This window comes from Talpa occidentalis, unplaced genomic scaffold (genome assembly GCF_014898055.3).
Source record: "Talpa occidentalis isolate TD23 unplaced genomic scaffold, MPIMG_talOcc4v2.1 talOcc4.3, whole genome shotgun sequence".
NCBI classification, from domain to species: domain Eukaryota; kingdom Metazoa; phylum Chordata; class Mammalia; order Eulipotyphla; family Talpidae; genus Talpa; species Talpa occidentalis.
This window is the reverse complement of record NW_023603184.1, coordinates 2885642-2904207: the sequence shown is the minus strand read 5'-3', so window position 1 is coordinate 2904207 and position 18566 is coordinate 2885642. Positions and strand designations below refer to the sequence as shown.

Sequence of the window (18566 nt, the reverse complement as noted above, 5' to 3'; positions counted from 1 at the left end):
TAAGGAATAATACATCTGAGAAGTTCTCAACATCAGATGATCCCCATCTTTGACCTTTATTCAGCCTGGGCCAGAAACAAGAAGCCTAGATGAATTTCATCTAAGATGAAAATACTAGAATAAAATAACATAAATAAAGGGATTAATTTTTCAGGATGCATGCATTCTTTTATCCAATAAATGTTCTGGCATTGTAGAGCTGAACTCTGTAACTAGCCCTGAGTTTATCAACCATTATGTTCAGACAGAAGACTTCTTATTTACTCCTTTATCTATTACTATATATTTCTAAGAGGGTACTAGACCATTTACAAGGTGATACTAATACATAAGAAGTATATAAACAAACCAATTTAAGCACTACACCGCTATATGAGCAAGTTTATTAAATATATAATTTTAAAAACAATTTTGGAATCCTAAGGTGGCAAAGCTGATTTGACAAGGGAGTAAGAGATACTTGCCCACCATATCTTGTTAGTACACAAACATGAAAGAGAAGGGGATGAAAAAAATATTCTATCTGCATTACCAAAGCAAATCTACTAACATTCTTCTTTATATTGAAAGAAGATTAAGATCAATAATGAGGGTTCCCCAGACTCAATGTAGACATAAGTACGGAAAATATCTAGAATGTTGTACTGGTGAGAATGAAGGAAGATATACTAAAGTAAATAAATCTTAGCACAAAGAATATTTAAGTAAGTACTTTGGGCAAAATAACCAGGTTTACCAGAGATGTAGTTTAATGCTGATTGCTTTTTTCAGGGCACCCTTCACATCCTTATTCCTTAAGCTGTAGATGAGTGGGCTTAACATAGGGATGACAACTGTGTAGGGAACAGAGGTTATTTTGTCTGTGTCCATGGAATAACTCGAGCTGGGTCAAAAGTACAAGTACAGCAGTGTGCCATGAAATACAGACATAGCCATCAAATGTGAGGCACACGTAGAGAAGGTTTTGTGTCTTCCCTTCGCTGAGCTCATTCTCATGACGGTAACAATGATGTAGTTGTAGGAGAGGAAGATGGTGATGATGCTGCACCCCAGAATAAAGCTACTAACAGTGAACAACAGCATCTCATGAAAGGATGTATCTGAGGTGGTGAGGGCCAGCAGGGGTGGGATGTCATAGAATAAGTGATTGATGATATTGGAAGTACAGAATGTTAATTAAAAAATTAAAGTGGTATAGACTGCAGAATCCTCGAAGCCCACCATGTAAGTGATAGCCACTAACTGGGTGCAGAATCTTCTGGACATGGCAACTGTGTACAGGAGTGAGTTTCAAATGGCAACATACCAGTCATAAGCCATGCAGCCGGCATGAGGCACTCCTCATCTGCAAAGGTTACCCAAAAATAAATTTGCACAGCACATAAATTATATGGGATCTTGTTTTGCTCATATAAGAAATCAGCCAGCATCTTGGGAGAGACAGAGGAGGAGTAGCAGGCATCACAGAAAGACAGATTGCTCAGGAAATAATACATGGATGTGTAGAGTCTGGGGTCCACCTTGATCAGCAGAATGTTTCTTCGAAACCCAGAGAAACTTCTTGGAATGTAATTCCATTCTAAAATGATGTGATACATATACATAATGGAATATTACTCAGCAATCAAAAAAGATAAACTCATGCAATTTGCAGCAACATGGATAGATCCAGAAGGGATCATGCTCAGTGAAATAAGCCAGAAAGAAAAAGAAAAATACTAGATAGTCTCATTCATAAAAGGAATCTAGAAAACCTAAATAAGGGACCAGGAAAAAGAATAACTATAAGAAAGAAAAAAATCTGGGCCTCCCTTGGTGGCACAGCGATTGAATGCTGGTTTGTGAAGCTGCCCGCAGCCTCTGCAGCACCGGTTTGATCCAAGGCGAGGGCCCCACAAGGTGCACAGACCTCTCCTGCCGCGCCTGCTGCTCCCCTCAGCAGTGTATTTCTGCCGTTCTGTTCCCCGCTCTGTCTCTGGTGAATCCTCTCACCCTCCTGCGCTTCTGACTGTACCCAGTGCATGAATAAATAAATAAATAAATCTTTAAAAAAAAAAAAAAAGGAAATATCAAAATCAACAAACAACTATTAACCAGAGACACACAAGGGGGTAGGGGGCGGGAAGAGGAGGGATTGGGTTCAAAATAAGGGGGGTGCAATTGTATGGGGAATATAAAAATAAATTAAAAAAAAACAAAAAAAAACAAAAAAAATGCTTTCACTTAAAGGCTTTTAAAAATGGCTATTATAAAATATAACACATTCAAGATTTTTAGTTTCTATAGTTATAATAAATAACTGAATAACTTTGAGCCTTACATGGCCCTTAAATATATGACTATGTCCGTATTATCTCAACAGGATGATTCAGAGTTTAACCATTAGAAACTAGAACAGAGACGGGCCTCCCTGGTGGCGCAAGGGGTTAAGCACCGCACTATGAAGCAATCTGCAGTCTCTGCAGCATGAGTTTGATCCTCGGCCGGCCAGAGAGCAACCCACATGGTGCAGCAGACCTCTCCTGGCTCGCCCACTGCTCCCCTCAGCAGTGTACTTCAGTCAATCTGCCTGTTCTTTTCCCCACTCTGTCTCTGGTGAATCCTCCCACCCTACACCCCCACACCTCTGGCCTGTACCCCAGCTCTTGTATGCATAAATAAATAAATCTTTAAAAAAAAAGAAACTAGAACAGAGAGGAAATAAATACACAAATACTAAGAACATACACAGATGAATTCTCTTTCTCATATAATAAATATGTGAGCTTTTATAGATCCATTATTTAGTACCTACAACCATTTTATAAACTTTCTTAACAATTATAAAGCAGATATTTTGCTATTAGTGCCCTCAGAGACTGTGAAGGTGCTTTAGATAACGAGAATGAAATGCTTAGTTCAGCAAGATTGTCCACAATTTCATATTGTAGGCAATAATTCAATATACTAGTTGATATTACAGCAGTGACTAAAGAAGAGAGTTGTTGCTAACTCTACAAAGAATCATTCAACCTCACTTGAATAGGAAAGAAAGGAAGGAAAGCCTCCTGAAAGAAATTTTGGGGGACTTTATAATTGAAACACAGTGATGTTATTTATTAAGGCACTTTCCATTGATCTTTGTAACTTAACGATGTCAAACTTAATTCTGAAAAAAAATACAACTGTCTACTCACAGACCTATGTGACTATCAGATCATTGCCCAACATCCTTTCCTTTCCCTGAGTAGCATTATTTAATATCTGAAAATAAGAAATTTCCAATGAGAGAAGACATTCATTTGCATACAAGATTTCAGCATCGTTCTATGTCTTTGACTACCCCGTGTTTTACTTCATGAAAGATTATAGTTATTATGATTTTTTTAGTGCTCAGTTAATTGGGTATCCCTTTATATTAAAGGATACATTAAATGAGAGAGTGCTAGATTCATCAAGAAATTCAAAACTAGTAAATGTACAAGAATCGCTTGGTGAACACAAAATAAATCTTAGTGTACTTGGAATAATGTTCAAATGAGACACTAAACAAATGTAAATATGGTATTGTTAGAAGGATGAGAAAAACATTCTAAAAATAAAGCATGCATCAATAAATTGAAGACCAAAATGAAGAATGACAGTCGTGGGGAATATTTTCAGAACTGCATTTTAGGACAAATAGTTGTGTATTTAAGTATTTTGGAACATTATTACCATTCTTGTATATCATATAATCTTATGAACAGAGCAACAAACACTTGTATGTGCCTATAGGTATATATGCATAACATAAATCTTTAAAACCATGTTTTAGTTTTCAGTTTTACCAGGGCATCTTTCACGTCCTTGTTCCGTAGACTGTAAATCAGGGGGTTCAGCATGGGGATCACAAGGGTATAAAACAACGAGGCCATTTTGTCCTGGTCCAGGGAGTAGGCAGAACTCGGCCGGAAGTACATGAAGAGCATGGTGCCCTGGAAGATGGCCACGGCCGTCAGGTGGGAGGTGCAGGTGGAAAAAGCTTTGAACCTGCCCTCAGCAGAGCGGATTTTCAAGACCGATAGGAAAATATAGCAATAAGAGACAAGAACTCCTGAAATCGTACTCAGTTCAATGACGCCAAAGACGGTGAATATTGCTATCTCATTGACCTGTGTATCTGAACAAGATAGCAATAGGAGAGGAGGGACATCACAGAAAAAGTGGTTAACCTCTTTTGACCCACAGTAACATAAGCGGAAGGTTAAGGTCGTGTGTGTCAGAGCGTCTCCCAAGGCCACTGTATAAACCACAGCCAGGAGCAGGGAGCACACTTTGCTGGACATGTTGACTGTGTAGAGCAAGGGGTTGCTGATGGCCTGGTACCGATCAAAGGCCATGACTGCCAGCAGAACACACTCTGAATCTATAAAGAAACAGAAAACAAAGAATTGCAGAGCACAACCGAAGAATGGAATTGACTTGTTCGTGGAAATAAGGTTCACAAGTGTCTTTGGTCCAACAGCTGTGGAATAGCAGAGGTCGTAGAAAGAGAGCTGGCTAAGGAAAAAGTACATGGGCGTGTGCAGCTGTGAATCCATTCTAATTAGAAAGATCAAGCCAAGATTTGCCAGAACATTAATGAGATAAATGACTAGCAAGGTGATGAATAGGGTCATGTTTTTCTCAGGATTGTTAGTGAATCCCAAGAGAACAAATCCATTCAAGGAGCAGTTTTCTCTCTCCATTCTTCTTACTCTCTAAATCTTTGAAATAATAATCAAGAAAACAACAGGTACATGCTTAACTCTTCTTGACATCCACAGATATCTGTAAGGCAAGATGAGATTTCTTGTAATTGTCTTTCCATAATGTGAAAATTTACCAGTCATGTAGTCATTCTGGAAAGAAGCGTTGTTATCAACCTGATAGCAGTGTGCGAACCTGGGGCAGACAGTTGAAACTTCTCTCTCTATGTACATGTAATTGATGATCTATGCCTTTGTACATATGGTTGAAAATAATTTTCTTTTTAACTTCTTTATCTATGGATGTGCTCATAAATAATTGATTTCATTCTATGCTTTAAATAACATAAAAGAAACACTGATGATAGAAAGACCAATTTAAGGTATAGGACAAAACATTTCTATGCTTGGAAATATTCACCTGGACCAAAAATGTTAAATGCTATATTCATCAAAAACTGCTTGAATTAAAAGCTATGAATTAGTTATAGAGACAAGAAGCTTACCATTGTCTAATAATAATGCAAATTTTTACATTACTGATTTTTTCCTAATATATATCCTTATTATTTATTGAGACAAAAAGTAAATTTTATTGATGATTTTTCTACAAATACATTATTGTTTTAGTCAGACCAGAACAGTCTGGGGCCAATGGGTGATCTCTTGAAAACTCAAAGAAAAGTGGTAAAAAGATACACAGAAAACAGAATTTAGCATTACCCTTTTTACCTTTTTAGAATGCAAATGAGCTTTCACATTAAAAAATCAAAATTGGATTAGGGTCAAGAAAACCATCCTATGGATGAATACATGCACATGGGTGTCAGTCTCTGTGTCTCTGTAGAAAATGAGAATATCAGTGATGGATTTTTTTTATTAATACAAAATGACATGTGATCATTTAGATTTGACATTTCTATGTTGCTCTTCATACTGTAGTAACCTAAATCATTTCTGAAATTTAAGATAAACTTGATTTTGTGTGTGTGTGTCTGTGTGTGTGTAATGACTCACTGATAAAGACAGTTAAAGTTACCCTATAAAACTAGTTTAAACTAATTTAAACTGTCATTTTATGGATACTAATAATTTCAGACTCTCCCAATTCTGAGAAAAAGTATAATTTTTTGATTATTGGGTTGCTGAAGATATTAAACTGAGCATGAAAACATATTCATTCATTGAATAACTCCTTATTTTTTTTTCTGAAATGTAAAAATTTTCCCCAATATTCCTTAAGTTTAGAGACTCATAGACCTACCTGAAGCAAGCAGGGCTTTCTGTTCTGTTGTGGTAGCTGAAAATAAGTGGGAGGCATTTTATTTTACCAGGCAGCATCTGGGACTTAAATCTCTGATGCTTCTACTCTCAGGCTTCAGGGTATGTCAACATGTATTAATTATATTTCCCATTCTAATTCTCCCCTGTGAATAAAGTAACATCTTAGCAAACTGAGCTGTATGTCTTCACTATTGGCAGCACATTGACCTGACAGGAAGAAAACTAGATTTTTTTTTTTAATGCTAAACTTGACATTTACAATAAATGGACATGCTCAATGTCCAGTCAAACTGAAATCCCATGAAATCCAAAAAAATACTCTGCACTTAGTCATCCAATCTCCTCTTTAATTTCATTATGTTTCTTCTATCTTTTAAAACAAGTCCCTTCCCAGCTGAATTATGAATATCACTGTTCTTCATTGGTACCATTTTCATTGAGCTATGATTTTCATAAACTATAAAACTGATCCTTTCAAAATGTGTACTTCTTTGCATTTTTTTATGTTCACAAGGTTGTGCAAACACAAATATTCCATTCCACAAAACTTTTCATTGCCCTAATAAATAACTCATATTTGTTAGCCATTCCATTCCTTGGCAGCCAGTGGTCCACACTGGGATTATACTTTATTGCCCATAGTAGAATTCACCTAAATGGCATTAAATATATGAGAGGGAATTTTGCTGGTTATTTCACTTAACACAAGGTTTTCAAAGTTCATCTACCTTTTAGTATTCGCAGAATTTCCCTTTTTTATGCTGGAATAATTTTTCGTATTTTGAATTAACTCATTTTGTTATCCATTCAGCAGTTAACCAATATTTGGATTTTTTCCACATTTGGTTATTATGAGTAATGATGATCGAGCATTCATGTCAATGGAAACTACAACGGTAATTTTATTTAACACCATTGTTTTATTCCTTTGCCCAAAATCATACACTGTCCATTGATTTTATCTTTCTCTAACATTGTTTATACAAATGCAACCTTTCATGAATTATGATTATTTTATTCATAATGAAATTTCTCTATTACATTTTAACTTAAAAATAAATCATGTGTCTTACATTTCTTGAAATTTAGCACAAGGATTTTCAAAGGATAAACAGTGAAACAGATTTTAAAGATTATAATACAATATAAATAAAATGCACTATCAAGGTAAAGTCAATGTCCTTAGTAGATTAATAATCCTGTACAATATAGATATACCTAATTCTTTCTAACATATATGTGATTTATGATTACATTCAAGCAAGAAATAACATTCTGTCCAATTAAACAAGTGTGTTGTAAAAGGTAAGTTTATACAATTTTACATACGCAAAGACCTTCTGAACTACAAAATGCTGATAATTATCATGAGGAGTTTGAATACAACCTTTTAAATCTATGAAAACAATTCTACTATTTTTCTAAGAATAAATATAGTGTGATACTATCATTAGTTGTTTAATAATTTGAGAATTGTTGGAAGTTTGAATTTATATCCTATGCAACCACTCCACAAGAGAGAACAATGGAGTTTTCCATACAACTTAAGTCTTGAGCTTCCACCCTGAACTCTGGCTTGACTGGGACACTATCAAGCTTCCAGAGATAGTCTCTTTCATCTCATCACAATTGAAATGCTCTCACTTTCTTTTCTATATGTGTATTGCTCAAGTATTCTACTTTCTCAGTGACTTTCTAACTATGTGCATACAAAAAAAAAAAAATAGATTACACACAGCCTCATGAATCTGCCTAACTGTGTTTAAAATTTTGTAATGATTGAGTAATTTCATAGTTCTAATTTGACCTATGTTGATTGATGATGCCTTAGACAGATATTTTTTCTTTGTGGTAACTTTACATAGTTGTTTGTGTTTTTGAAATATAGGCTCCTCCCCACCATGTATTGATTGTATATTTTCTTTACTTTCTTTTTTTTTTTAAAGATGTATTTATTCATGCATACAAGAACCAAGGGACAGGCCAGATGTGGGGGAGGGTCAGAGGATTCACTAGAGACAGAGCGAGGAGCAGAACAGCAGACTGACAGAAATACACTGCTGAGGGCCGCAGTGGGTGAGACAGAAGCGTCTGCCACGTCATGTGGGTATCTTCCCTGCTGGCTGGGATCGAACCCACTCTGCAGAGGCTGTGGACAGTTTCAAATGCTGTGCTCAAACACCTGTGCCACCATGGAGGCCCAGTTGTAACATTTTCCTTAAAGACATAATGTCTATATTCCTTCCCTTTGACTGTTGCTGTCTTTTAAGTGATTTAACCAATACAAATTAGAAGAAATTCTGTGTGCCACTCTTTGCCTTTTAAAGACAATCTGAAAATCATGAGCTTCCATGGAAGAAGCCCAGTAGACATACAAGAATATTAACTAGCATTTTTATTTTATTATGTACATGACTGTTTCACATTTAGTGTCCCTGACACCATTCAGTGCTGAGATAACAGACATGTGGGCTGAAGCCCACACAATAGGATTGTGAGCATTCCTGAGCTAAGAATGCTCACAAATTCCTACTGGACAAAATAATTTACAAAATAATGCTGAAATGATGGTGAACTATTAAAATGGACTTTTAAGCAGAGCTGAGAAGGGAAAAGAATTTAGGAAATGTCCTTGGAAAGCTGATTGAGTAGCTGATCATCACTAATTACAGCAAAATGATGTACTTTGCCAAGGTTCTTACCATTGCGCTTTATAGCATAATCAAATGATTTATTGTTGTGGGGAAAATTGGGAAACTGGCCAGTGGCAAAGGGCTAAAAGAATTCAGTAGAGACAGAATGGAGATAAGTAAAGGTGTTTTATTTAAATACCTTGCAGAGCCATTAGGGCTAAGACAGGCGATATCTTCAGAGCAAAAAAGAAGATTTTTGAGGTTCTCTTCACTTTTTTGTGGGCTTTCCTATGGGGGACACCAGTTTTCATCAGTTAATGCTGGGATCTCTGGTCTTGGGTGTTGACTTTGACATAGAATGTGTCCTGGCAGTATATCTGCATTCCTTGGGCTGGGCTGTTTTTTTCTGTTCAAGGTGGCCAGTCTTAATGTCTGGTTCCCATGGCAACCTTATGGGTTCCCCTTATCTATCCAAGCCTCCCAAATTTGCCTTCTGGGCAAGGAGTAGGAGCTTAGTTTTTATCCTTATTAATTTCTAAAATTTTATTCTTTTGTGGTATTGAGATTCAAAATGTAAATAGCATTGGGTATGCTTATGGTATGTAATGCATGCTTTGATAAATGTATAATTTATAAAATAATGACCACCGTAAAGTTAATAATAAAAATCATTTCATACAGTTACTATTTGTTATGTTGAGAACTCTTAAGATCCACTGTCAGCTAATTGGAAGTGTACAGTACATTATTGCTAATTGTAGTCTCCATGTATATGTTTGATCCCATGGTCATCTCATGGCAGAATGTTTGTAAGCTTTGACAAACATCACCCCACTACTCCCATTGCATCCTCTGGTAAGACCACTCTACTTTCTGCTTTCAGAGTTCAACTTCTTTTGATGTCACATGTAAATAAGATCCAAAGTATCTGTCTTTAACTGTTTGTCTTATTTCTTTTAGTACAATGACCTCAAACTCCACGCTGACAATCTTTACTCTTTTCTTGTAAAGGGTGTGGATTTCTCATTTGCCTCAAGCCTCTCTAACTCTCTAACTGTACCATTGTCTACCTTCCATCTTTTTGTCTTCCAACTTGCATCCTTTTTAGATCTGAAAATCAATATCTCCATCCAACAAAATCTCTCTTTTATACTAGACTTAACATTTTTTTTTGGATAAAGTATTTGGATATATACTTCTTGGTGTTTTTGAGGCTTTACATGAATTAGTACTTACAAATTAATGCTGGCTATTTCCATTAGATTATAAAATCAATTAATAACAAAAACTAGATATGCTCTTGAATGAAAAGAACTTGAAAGCACACTGTTCAGCCAGTGAAAGCACAATAAATTTTGTGTGATAAGTTAATGTTTGAATGGAGAAAATGGATAATAACCATTTATCTAATTTAGAAAGGTTTTCTCAGAGTGGCACAATTTATAAACACATAATGTTATCAGATCTTTGGATACTGCAAAATGATTGCACTGGACTTTAAAACAAACACTCATTTGTCAAAATGACAACATTTCAGACAACTTTGTTTCCCTTACGTCGTGCGATGTAACTTTAAAATTACAGCCGCAATAGCGTTTATGTGTGGATAATTAAATTTTTACAAACATGTTTTAGTTTTCAGTTTTACCAGGGCATCTTTCACGTCCTTGTTTCGTAGACTGTAAATCAGGGGGTTCAGCATGGGGATCACAAGGGTGTAAAACAACGAGGCCATTTTGTCCTGGTCCAGGGAGTAGGCAGAACTCGGCCGGAAGTACATGAAGAGCATGGTGCCCTGGAAGATGGCCACGGCCGTCAGGTGGGAGGTGCAGGTGGAGAAAGCTTTGAACCTGCCCTCAGCAGAGCGGATTTTCAAGACCGATAGAAAAATATAACAATAAGAGACAAGAACTCCTGAAATCGTACTCAGTTCAATGACACCAAAAACGGTGAATATTGCTAACTCATTGACCTGTGTATCTGAACAAGATAGCAATAGGAGAGGAGGGATATCACAGAAGAAGTGGTTAACCTCATTTGACCCACAGTAACATAAGCGGAAGGTTAAGGTCGTGTGTGTCAGAGCGTCTCCCAAGGCCACAGTATAAACCACAGCCAGTAGCAGGGAGCACACTTTGCCTGACATGTTGACTGTGTAGAGCAAGGGGTTGCTGATGGCCTGGTACCGATCAAAGGCCATGACTGCCAGCAGAACACACTCTGAATCTATAAAGAAACAGAAAACAAAGAATTGCAGAGCACAACCGAAGAATGGAATTGACTTGTTCGTGGAAATAAGGTTCACAAGTGTCTTTGGTCCAACAGCTGTGGAATAGCAGAGGTCGTAGAAAGAGAGCTGGCTAAGGAAAAAGTACATGGGCGTGTGCAGCTGTGAATCCATTCTAATTAGAAAGATCAAGCCAAGATTTGCCAGAACATTAATGAGATAAATGACTAGCAAGGTGATGAATAGGGTCATGTTTTTCTCAGGATTGTTAGTAAATCCCAAGAGAACAAATCCATTCAAGGAGCAGTTTTCTCTCTCCATTCTTCTTACTCTCTAAATCTTTGAAATAATAATCAAGAAAACGACAGATACATGCTTAACTCTTCTTGACATCCACAGATATCTGTAAGGCAAGATGAGATTTCTTGTAATTGTCTTTCCATAATGTGAAAATTTACCAGTCATGTAGTCATTCTGGAAGAAGCGTTGTTATCAACCTGATAGCAGTGTGCGAACCTGGGGCAGGCAGTTGAAACTTCTCTCTCTATGTACATGTAATTGATGATCTATGCCTTTGTGCATATGGTTTAAAATAATTTTCTCTTTAACTTCTTTATCTATGGATGTACAAATAAAGAATTGATTTAATTCTATGCTTTAAGTAACATAAAAGAAACACTCATGATAGAAAGACCAGGTTTAAGGACTAGGACAAAACATTTCTATGCTTGGAAATATTCACCTGGACAAAAAATGTTAATTGCTATATTCATCAAAAACTGCTTGAATTAAAAGCTATGAATTAGTTATAGATACAAGAAGCTTACCATTGTCTAATAATAATGCAAATTTTTACATTACTGATTTTTTCCTAATATATATCTTTATTATTTGTTGAGACAAAAAGTAAATTTTATTGATGATTTTTCTACAAATATATTATTGTTTTAATCAAACCGGAACAGTATGGGACCAATGGGTGATCTCTTGACAACTCAAAGAGAAAAGTGGTAAAAAGATACACAGAAAACAGAATTTAGCATAACCCTTTTTATCTTCTTAGAATGCAAATGAGCTTTCACATTAAAAAATCAAAATTGGATTAGGGTCAAGAAATCCATCCTATGGATGAGTGCATGCACATGGTTGTCAGTGTCTGTGTCTGTGTCTCTGTCGAAATATGAGAATATCAGTGATGGATTTTTTTTTATTAATACAAAATGACGTGCTTATTTAGATTTGACTTTTCTATGTTGTTCTTCATAGTGTAATAACCTAAATCATTTTTGAAATTTAAGATAAACTTGATTTTGTGTGTGTGTGTCTGTGTGTGTATAATGACTCACTGATAAAGACAGTTAAAGTTACCCTATAAAACTAGCTTAAACTAATTTAAACTGTTATTTTATGGATACTAATAATTTTAGACTCTCCCAATTCTGAGAAAAAGTATAATTTTTTGATTATTGGGTTGCTGAAGATATTAAACTGAGCATGAAAACATACACTCATTCATTGAATAACTCCTTATTTTTTTTTCTGAAATGTAAAAATTTTCCCCAATATTCCTTAAGTTTACAGACTCATAGACCTACCTGAAGCAAGCAGGGCTTTCTGTTCTGATGTGGTAGCTGAAAATAAGTGGGAGGCATTTTATTTTACCAGGCAGCATCTGGGACTTAAATCTCAGATGCTTCTACTCTCAGGCTTCAGGGTATGTCAACATGTATTAATTATATTTCCCGTTCTATATTCTCCCCAGTGAATAAAGTAACATCTTAGCAAAACTGAGCTGTATGTCTTCACTATTGGCAGCACATTGACCTGACAGGAAGAAAACTGGAATTTTTTTTTTTTTATGCTAGACTTCACATTTACAATAAATGGACATGCTCAATGTCCAGTCAAACTGAAATCCCATGAAATCCAAAAAAATACTCTGCACTTAGTCATCCAATCTCCTCTTTAATTTCATTATGTTTCTTCTGTCTTTTAAAACATTTCCCTTCTCAGCTTAATTACGAATATCACTGTTCTTCATTGGTACCATTTTCATTGAGCTATGATTTTCATAATCTATAAAACTGATCCTTTCAAAATGTGTACTTCTTTGCATTTTTTTATGTTCACAAGGTTGTGCAAACACCACTATTCCAATCCACAAAACTTTTCATTGCCCTAATAAATAACTCATATTTGTTAGCCATTCCTTTCCTTGGCAGCCAGTGGTCCACTCTGGGATTATACTTTATTGCCCATAGTAGAATTCAACTAAATGGCATTAAATATATGAGAGGGAATTTTGCTGGCTATTCCACTTAACACAAGGTTTTCAAAGTTCATCTACCTTTTAGTATTCACAGAATTTCCCTTTTTTATGCTGGAATAATTTTTCGTATTTTGAATTAACACATTTTGTTATCCATTCAGCAGTTAACCAATATTTGGATTTTTTCCACATTTGGTTATTATGAGTAATGATGATCGAGCATTCATGTCAATGGAAACTACAACGTAAATTTATTTAACACTATTGTTTTATTCCTTTGCCCAACATCATTCACTGTCCATTGATTTTTATCTTTCTCTAACATTGTTTATACAAATGCAACCTTTCATGAATTATGATTATTTTATTCATAATGAAATCTCTCTATTACATTTTAACTTAGAAATAAATCACGCGTCTTAAATTTCTTGAAACTGAGCACAAGGATTTTCAAAGGATAAACAGTAAAACCGATTTTAAAGATTATAATACAATATAAATAAAATGCACTATCAAGGTAAAATCAACGTCCTTAGTAAATTAATAATCCTGTACAATATAGATATACCTAATTCTTTCTAACATTTATGTGATTTATTATTACATTCAAGCAAGAAATAACATTCTGTCCAATTAAACAAGTTTGTTATAAGAGGTAAGTTTATACAATTTTACATACACAAAGACCTACTGAACTACAAAATGCTGATAATTATCATGAGGAGTTTGATTACAATCTTTTAAATCTATGAAAACAATTCTACTATTTTTCTAAGAATAAATATAGTGTGATACTATCATTAGTTGTTTAATAATTTGAGAATTGTTGGAAGTTTGAATTTATATCCTATGCAACCACTCCACAAGAGAGAACAATGGAGTTTTCCATACAACTTGAGCCTTGAGCTTCCACTCTGAACTCTGGCTTGACTGGGACACTATCAAGCTTCCGGAGATAGTCTCTTTCATCTCATCACAATTGAAATGCTCTCACTTTCTTTTTTATATGTGTATTGCTCAAGTATTCTACTTTCTCAGTGGCTTTCTAACTATGTGCATACAAAAAAAAAAATAGATTACACACAGCCTCATGAATCTGCCTAACTGTGTTTAAAATTTTGTAATGATTGAGTAATTTCAGAGTTCTAATTTGACCTATGTTGATTGATGATGCCATGGACAGATTTTATTTTCTTTGTGGTAACTTTACATTGTTGTTTGTGTATTTGAAATATAGGCTCTTCCCCACCATGTATTGATTGTATACATTCTTTACTTTCTGTCTTTTTTTTTTAAAGATGTATTTATTCATGCATACAAGAACCAGGGGACAGGCCAGATGTGGGGGAGGGTGAGAGGATTCACTAGAGACAGAGTGAAGAGCAGAACAGCAGACTGACAGAAAAATAGTGCTGAGGGGAGCAGTGGGTGAGACAGAAGCATCTGCCACGTCATGTGGGTATCTTCCCTGCTGGCTGGGATTGAACCAACTCTGCAGAGGCTGCGGACAATTTCACAATGCTGTTCTCAACCACCTGCGCCACCATGGAGGCCCAGTTGTAACATTTCCCTTAAAGACATAATGTCTATATTCCTTCCCTTTGACTGTTGCTGTCTTTTAACTGATTTAACCAATATAAATTAGAAGAAATTCTGTGTGTCACTTCTTTGCCTTTTAAAGACAATCTGAAAATCATGAGCTTCCATGGAAGAAGCCCAGTAGACATACAAGAATATTAACTAGCATTTTTATTTTATTATGTACATGACTGTTTCACATTTAGTGTCCCTGACACCATTCAGTGCTGAGATAAGAGACATGTGGGCTGAAGCCCACACAATAGGATTGTGAGCATTCCTGAGCTAAGAATGCTCACAAATTCCTACTGGACAAAGTAATTTACAAAATAATGCTGAAGTGATGGTGAACTATTTAAAGGGACTTTTAAGCAGAGCTGAGAAGGGAAAAGAATTTAGGAAATGTCCTTGGAAAGCTGATTGAGTAGCTGATCATCACTAATTACAGCAAAATGATGTACTTTGCCAAGGTTCTTACCATTGCGCTTTATAGCATAATCAAATGATTTATTGTTGTGGGGAAAATTGGGAAACTGGCCAGTGGCAAAGGGCTAAAAGAATTCAGTAGAGACAGAATGGAGATAAGTAAAGGTGTTTTATTTAAATACCTTGCAGAGCCATTAGGGCTAAGACAGGCGATATCTTCAGAGCAAAAAAGAAGATTTTTGAGGTTCTCTTCACTTTTTTGTGGGCTTTCTTATGTGGGACACCAGTTTTCATCAGTTAATGCTGGGATCTCTGGTCTTGAGTGTTGATTTTGACATAGAATGTGTCCTGGCAGTATATCTGCATTCCTTGGGCTGGGCTGTTTTTTTCTGTTCAAGGTGGCCAGTCTTAATGTCTGGTTCCCATGGCAACCTTATGGGTTCCCCTTATCTATCCAAGCCTCCCAAATTTTCCTTCTGGCAAGGAGTAGGAGCTTAGTTTTTATCCTTATTAATTTTTAAAATTTTATTCTTTTGTAGGTATTGAGATTCAAAATGTAAATAGCATTGGGTATGCTTATGGTATGTAATGCTGCTTTGATAAATGTATAATTTATAAAATAATGACCACCATAAAGTTAATAATAAAAATCATTTCATACAGTTACTATTTGTTATGTTGAGAACTCTTAAGATCCACTGTCAGCTAATTGGAAGTGTACAGTACATTATTGCTAATTGTAGTCTCCATGTATACGTTTGATCCCATGGTCATCTCATGGCAGAATGTTTGTAAGCTTTGACAAACATCACCCCACTTCTCCCATTTTATCCTCTGGTAAGACCTCTCTACTTTCTGCTTTCATGAGATCAACTTTTTTTGTTTCCACATGTAAATAAGATCCAAAGTATCTGTCTTTAACTGTTTGTCTTATTTCTTTTAGTATAATGACCTCAAAGTCCACGCTGACAATCTTTACTCTTTTCTTGTAAAGGGTGTGGATTTCTCCTTTGCCTCAAGCCTCTCTAACTCTCTAACTGTACCATTGTCTACCTTCCATCTTTTTGTCTTCCAACTTGCATCCTTTTTAGATCTGAAAATCAATATCTCCATCCAACAAAATCTCTCCTTATACTAGACTTAACTTTTTTTTTTTGGATAAAATATTTGGATATATACTTGTTGGTGATTTTGTGGCTTTACATGAATGAGTTGCTTACACAATTAATGCTGGCTAATTTCCTTTAGATTATAAAATCAATTAATAACAAAAACTAGAGATGCTCTTGAATGAAAAGAACTTAAAAGCACATAGTTCACCCAGTAAAAACAAAATAAATTTTGTGTGATAAGCTAATGTTTGAATGGAGAAAAGGAACAATAACCATTTATCTAATTTAGAAAGGTTAGCTCAGAGTGGCACAATTTATAAACACGTAATGTTATCAGATCTTTGGATACTGCAAAATGATTGCATTGGACTTTAAAACAAACACTCATTTGTCAAAATTACAACATTTCAGACAACTTTGTTTCCCTTACATCGTGCGATGTAACTTTAAAATCATAGCCGCAATATGCGTTTATGTGTGGATATTAAATTTTTACAAACATGTTTTAGTTTTCAGTTTTACCAGAGCATCTTTCACGTCCTTGTTTCGTAGACTGTAAATCAGGGGGTTCAGCATGGGGATCACAAGGGTGTAAAACAACGAGGCCATTTTGTCCTGGTCCAGGGAGTAGGCAGAACTCGGCCGGAAGTACATGAAGAGCATGGTGCCCTGGAAGATGGCCACGGCCGTCAGGTGGGAGGTGCAGGTGGAGAAAGCTTTGAACCTGCCCTCAGCAGAGCGGATTTTCAAGACCGATAGAAAAATATAACAATAAGAGACAAGAACTCCTGAAATCGTACTCAGTTCAATGAAGCCAAAAACGGTGAATAACGCTAACTCATTGACCTCTATACTAGAGCAGGAGATGACGTAAAGCGGGGGTAAATCACAGAAGAAGTGGTTAACCTCATTTGACCCACAGAAACATAAGCGGAAAGTTAAGATGGTATGTGTCAGAGAGTCTCCCAAGGCCACAGTATAAACCACAGCCAGGAGCAAGCAGCACACTTTGCTGGACATGTTGACTGTGTAGAGCAAGGGGTTGCTGATGGCCTGGTACCGATCAAAGGCCATGACTGCCAGCAGAACACACTCTGAATCTATAAAGAAACAGGAAACAAAGAATTGCAGAGCACAACCGAAGAATGGAATTGACTTGTTCGTGGAAATAAGGTTCACAAGTGTCTTTGGTGCAACAGCTGTGGAATAGCAGAGGTCGTAGAAAGAGAGCTGGCTAAGGAAAAAGTACATGGGTGTGTGCAGCTGTGAATCCATTCTAATTAGAAAGATCAAGCCAAGATTTGCCAGAACATTAATGAGATAAATGACTAGCAAGGTGATGAATAGGGTCATGTTTTTCTCAGGATTGTTAGTAAATCCCAAGAGAACAAATCCATTCAAGGAGCAGTTTTCTCTCTCCATTCTTCTTACACTCTAAATCTTTGAAATAATAATCAAGAAAACAACAGGTACATGCTTAACTCTTCTTGACATCCACAGATATCTGTAAGGCAAGATGAGATTTCTTGTAATTGTCTTTCCATAATGTGAAAATTTACCAGTCATATAGTCATTCTGGAAAGAAGCGTTGTTATCAACCTGATAGCAGTGTGCGAACCTGGGGCAGACAGTTGAAACTTTTCTCTCTATGTACATGTAATTGATGATATATGCAATTGTACATATGGTTTAAAATAATTTTCTCTTTAACTTCTTTATCTATGTCTGTGCTCATAAAGAATTGATTTCATTCTATGCTTTAAATAACATAAAAGAAACACTCATGATAGAAAGACCAGGTTTAAGGAATAGGACAAAACATTTCTATGCTTGGAAATATTCACCTGGACCAAAAATGTTAATTGCTATATTCATCAAAACCTGCTTGAATTAAAAGCTATGAATTAGTGATAAAGACAAGAAGCATACCATTGTCTATTAATAATGAAAAATTTTACATTATTGATTTTTTCCTAATATATCTTTATTATTTGTTGAGACAAAAAGTAAATTTTATTGATGATTTTTCTACAAATACATTATTGTTTTAGTCAGACCGGAACAGTCTGGGGCCAATGGGTGATGTCTTGACAACTCAAAGAAAAGTGGTAAAAAGATACACAGAAAACAGAATTTAACATAACCCTTTTTATCTTTTTAGAATGCAAATGAGCTTTCACATTAAAAAATCAAAATTGGATTAGGGTCAAGAAAACCATCCTATGGATGAGTGCATGCACATGGTTATCAGTGTCTGTGTCTCTGTCGAAATATGAGAATCAGTGATGGGTTTTCTTTTATTAATACAAAATGACCTGTGATCATTTA

The 18566-nt window shown here is 35.7% G+C and overlaps 3 protein-coding genes and 1 pseudogene across 3 annotated transcripts; all 4 read right to left on the bottom strand.

The window, feature by feature from the left end:
• Positions 1-732: 732 nt before the first annotated feature.
• Positions 733-1604, bottom strand: LOC119254270 (olfactory receptor 5W2-like; annotated as a pseudogene).
• A 2175-nt stretch (positions 1605-3779) lies between these two features.
• LOC119254442 (olfactory receptor 5W2-like) lies at positions 3780-4709 on the bottom strand. The gene has a single exon (XM_037521541.1). The coding sequence runs from the start codon at positions 4707-4709 to the stop codon at positions 3780-3782; it is 930 nt and encodes a 309-aa protein (XP_037377438.1).
• Positions 4710-10244: 5535 nt separating this feature from the next.
• Positions 10245-11174, bottom strand: LOC119254441 (olfactory receptor 5W2-like). The gene has a single exon (XM_037521539.1). The coding sequence runs from the start codon at positions 11172-11174 to the stop codon at positions 10245-10247; it is 930 nt and encodes a 309-aa protein (XP_037377436.1).
• Positions 11175-16730: 5556 nt separating this feature from the next.
• LOC119254440 (olfactory receptor 5W2-like) lies at positions 16731-17660 on the bottom strand. Its single transcript, XM_037521538.2, has one exon. It carries the CDS (start codon positions 17658-17660, stop codon positions 16731-16733), a length of 930 nt encoding a protein of 309 aa, XP_037377435.1.
• Positions 17661-18566: the final 906 nt, after the last annotated feature.

Coding starts and splice junctions, on each gene's coding strand:
- LOC119254442 (XM_037521541.1), bottom strand. CDS start 4,709: ATGGAGAGAGAAAACTGCTCCTTGAATGGATTTGTTCTCTTGGGATTC.
- LOC119254441 (XM_037521539.1), bottom strand. CDS start 11,174: ATGGAGAGAGAAAACTGCTCCTTGAATGGATTTGTTCTCTTGGGATTT.
- LOC119254440 (XM_037521538.2), bottom strand. CDS start 17,660: ATGGAGAGAGAAAACTGCTCCTTGAATGGATTTGTTCTCTTGGGATTT.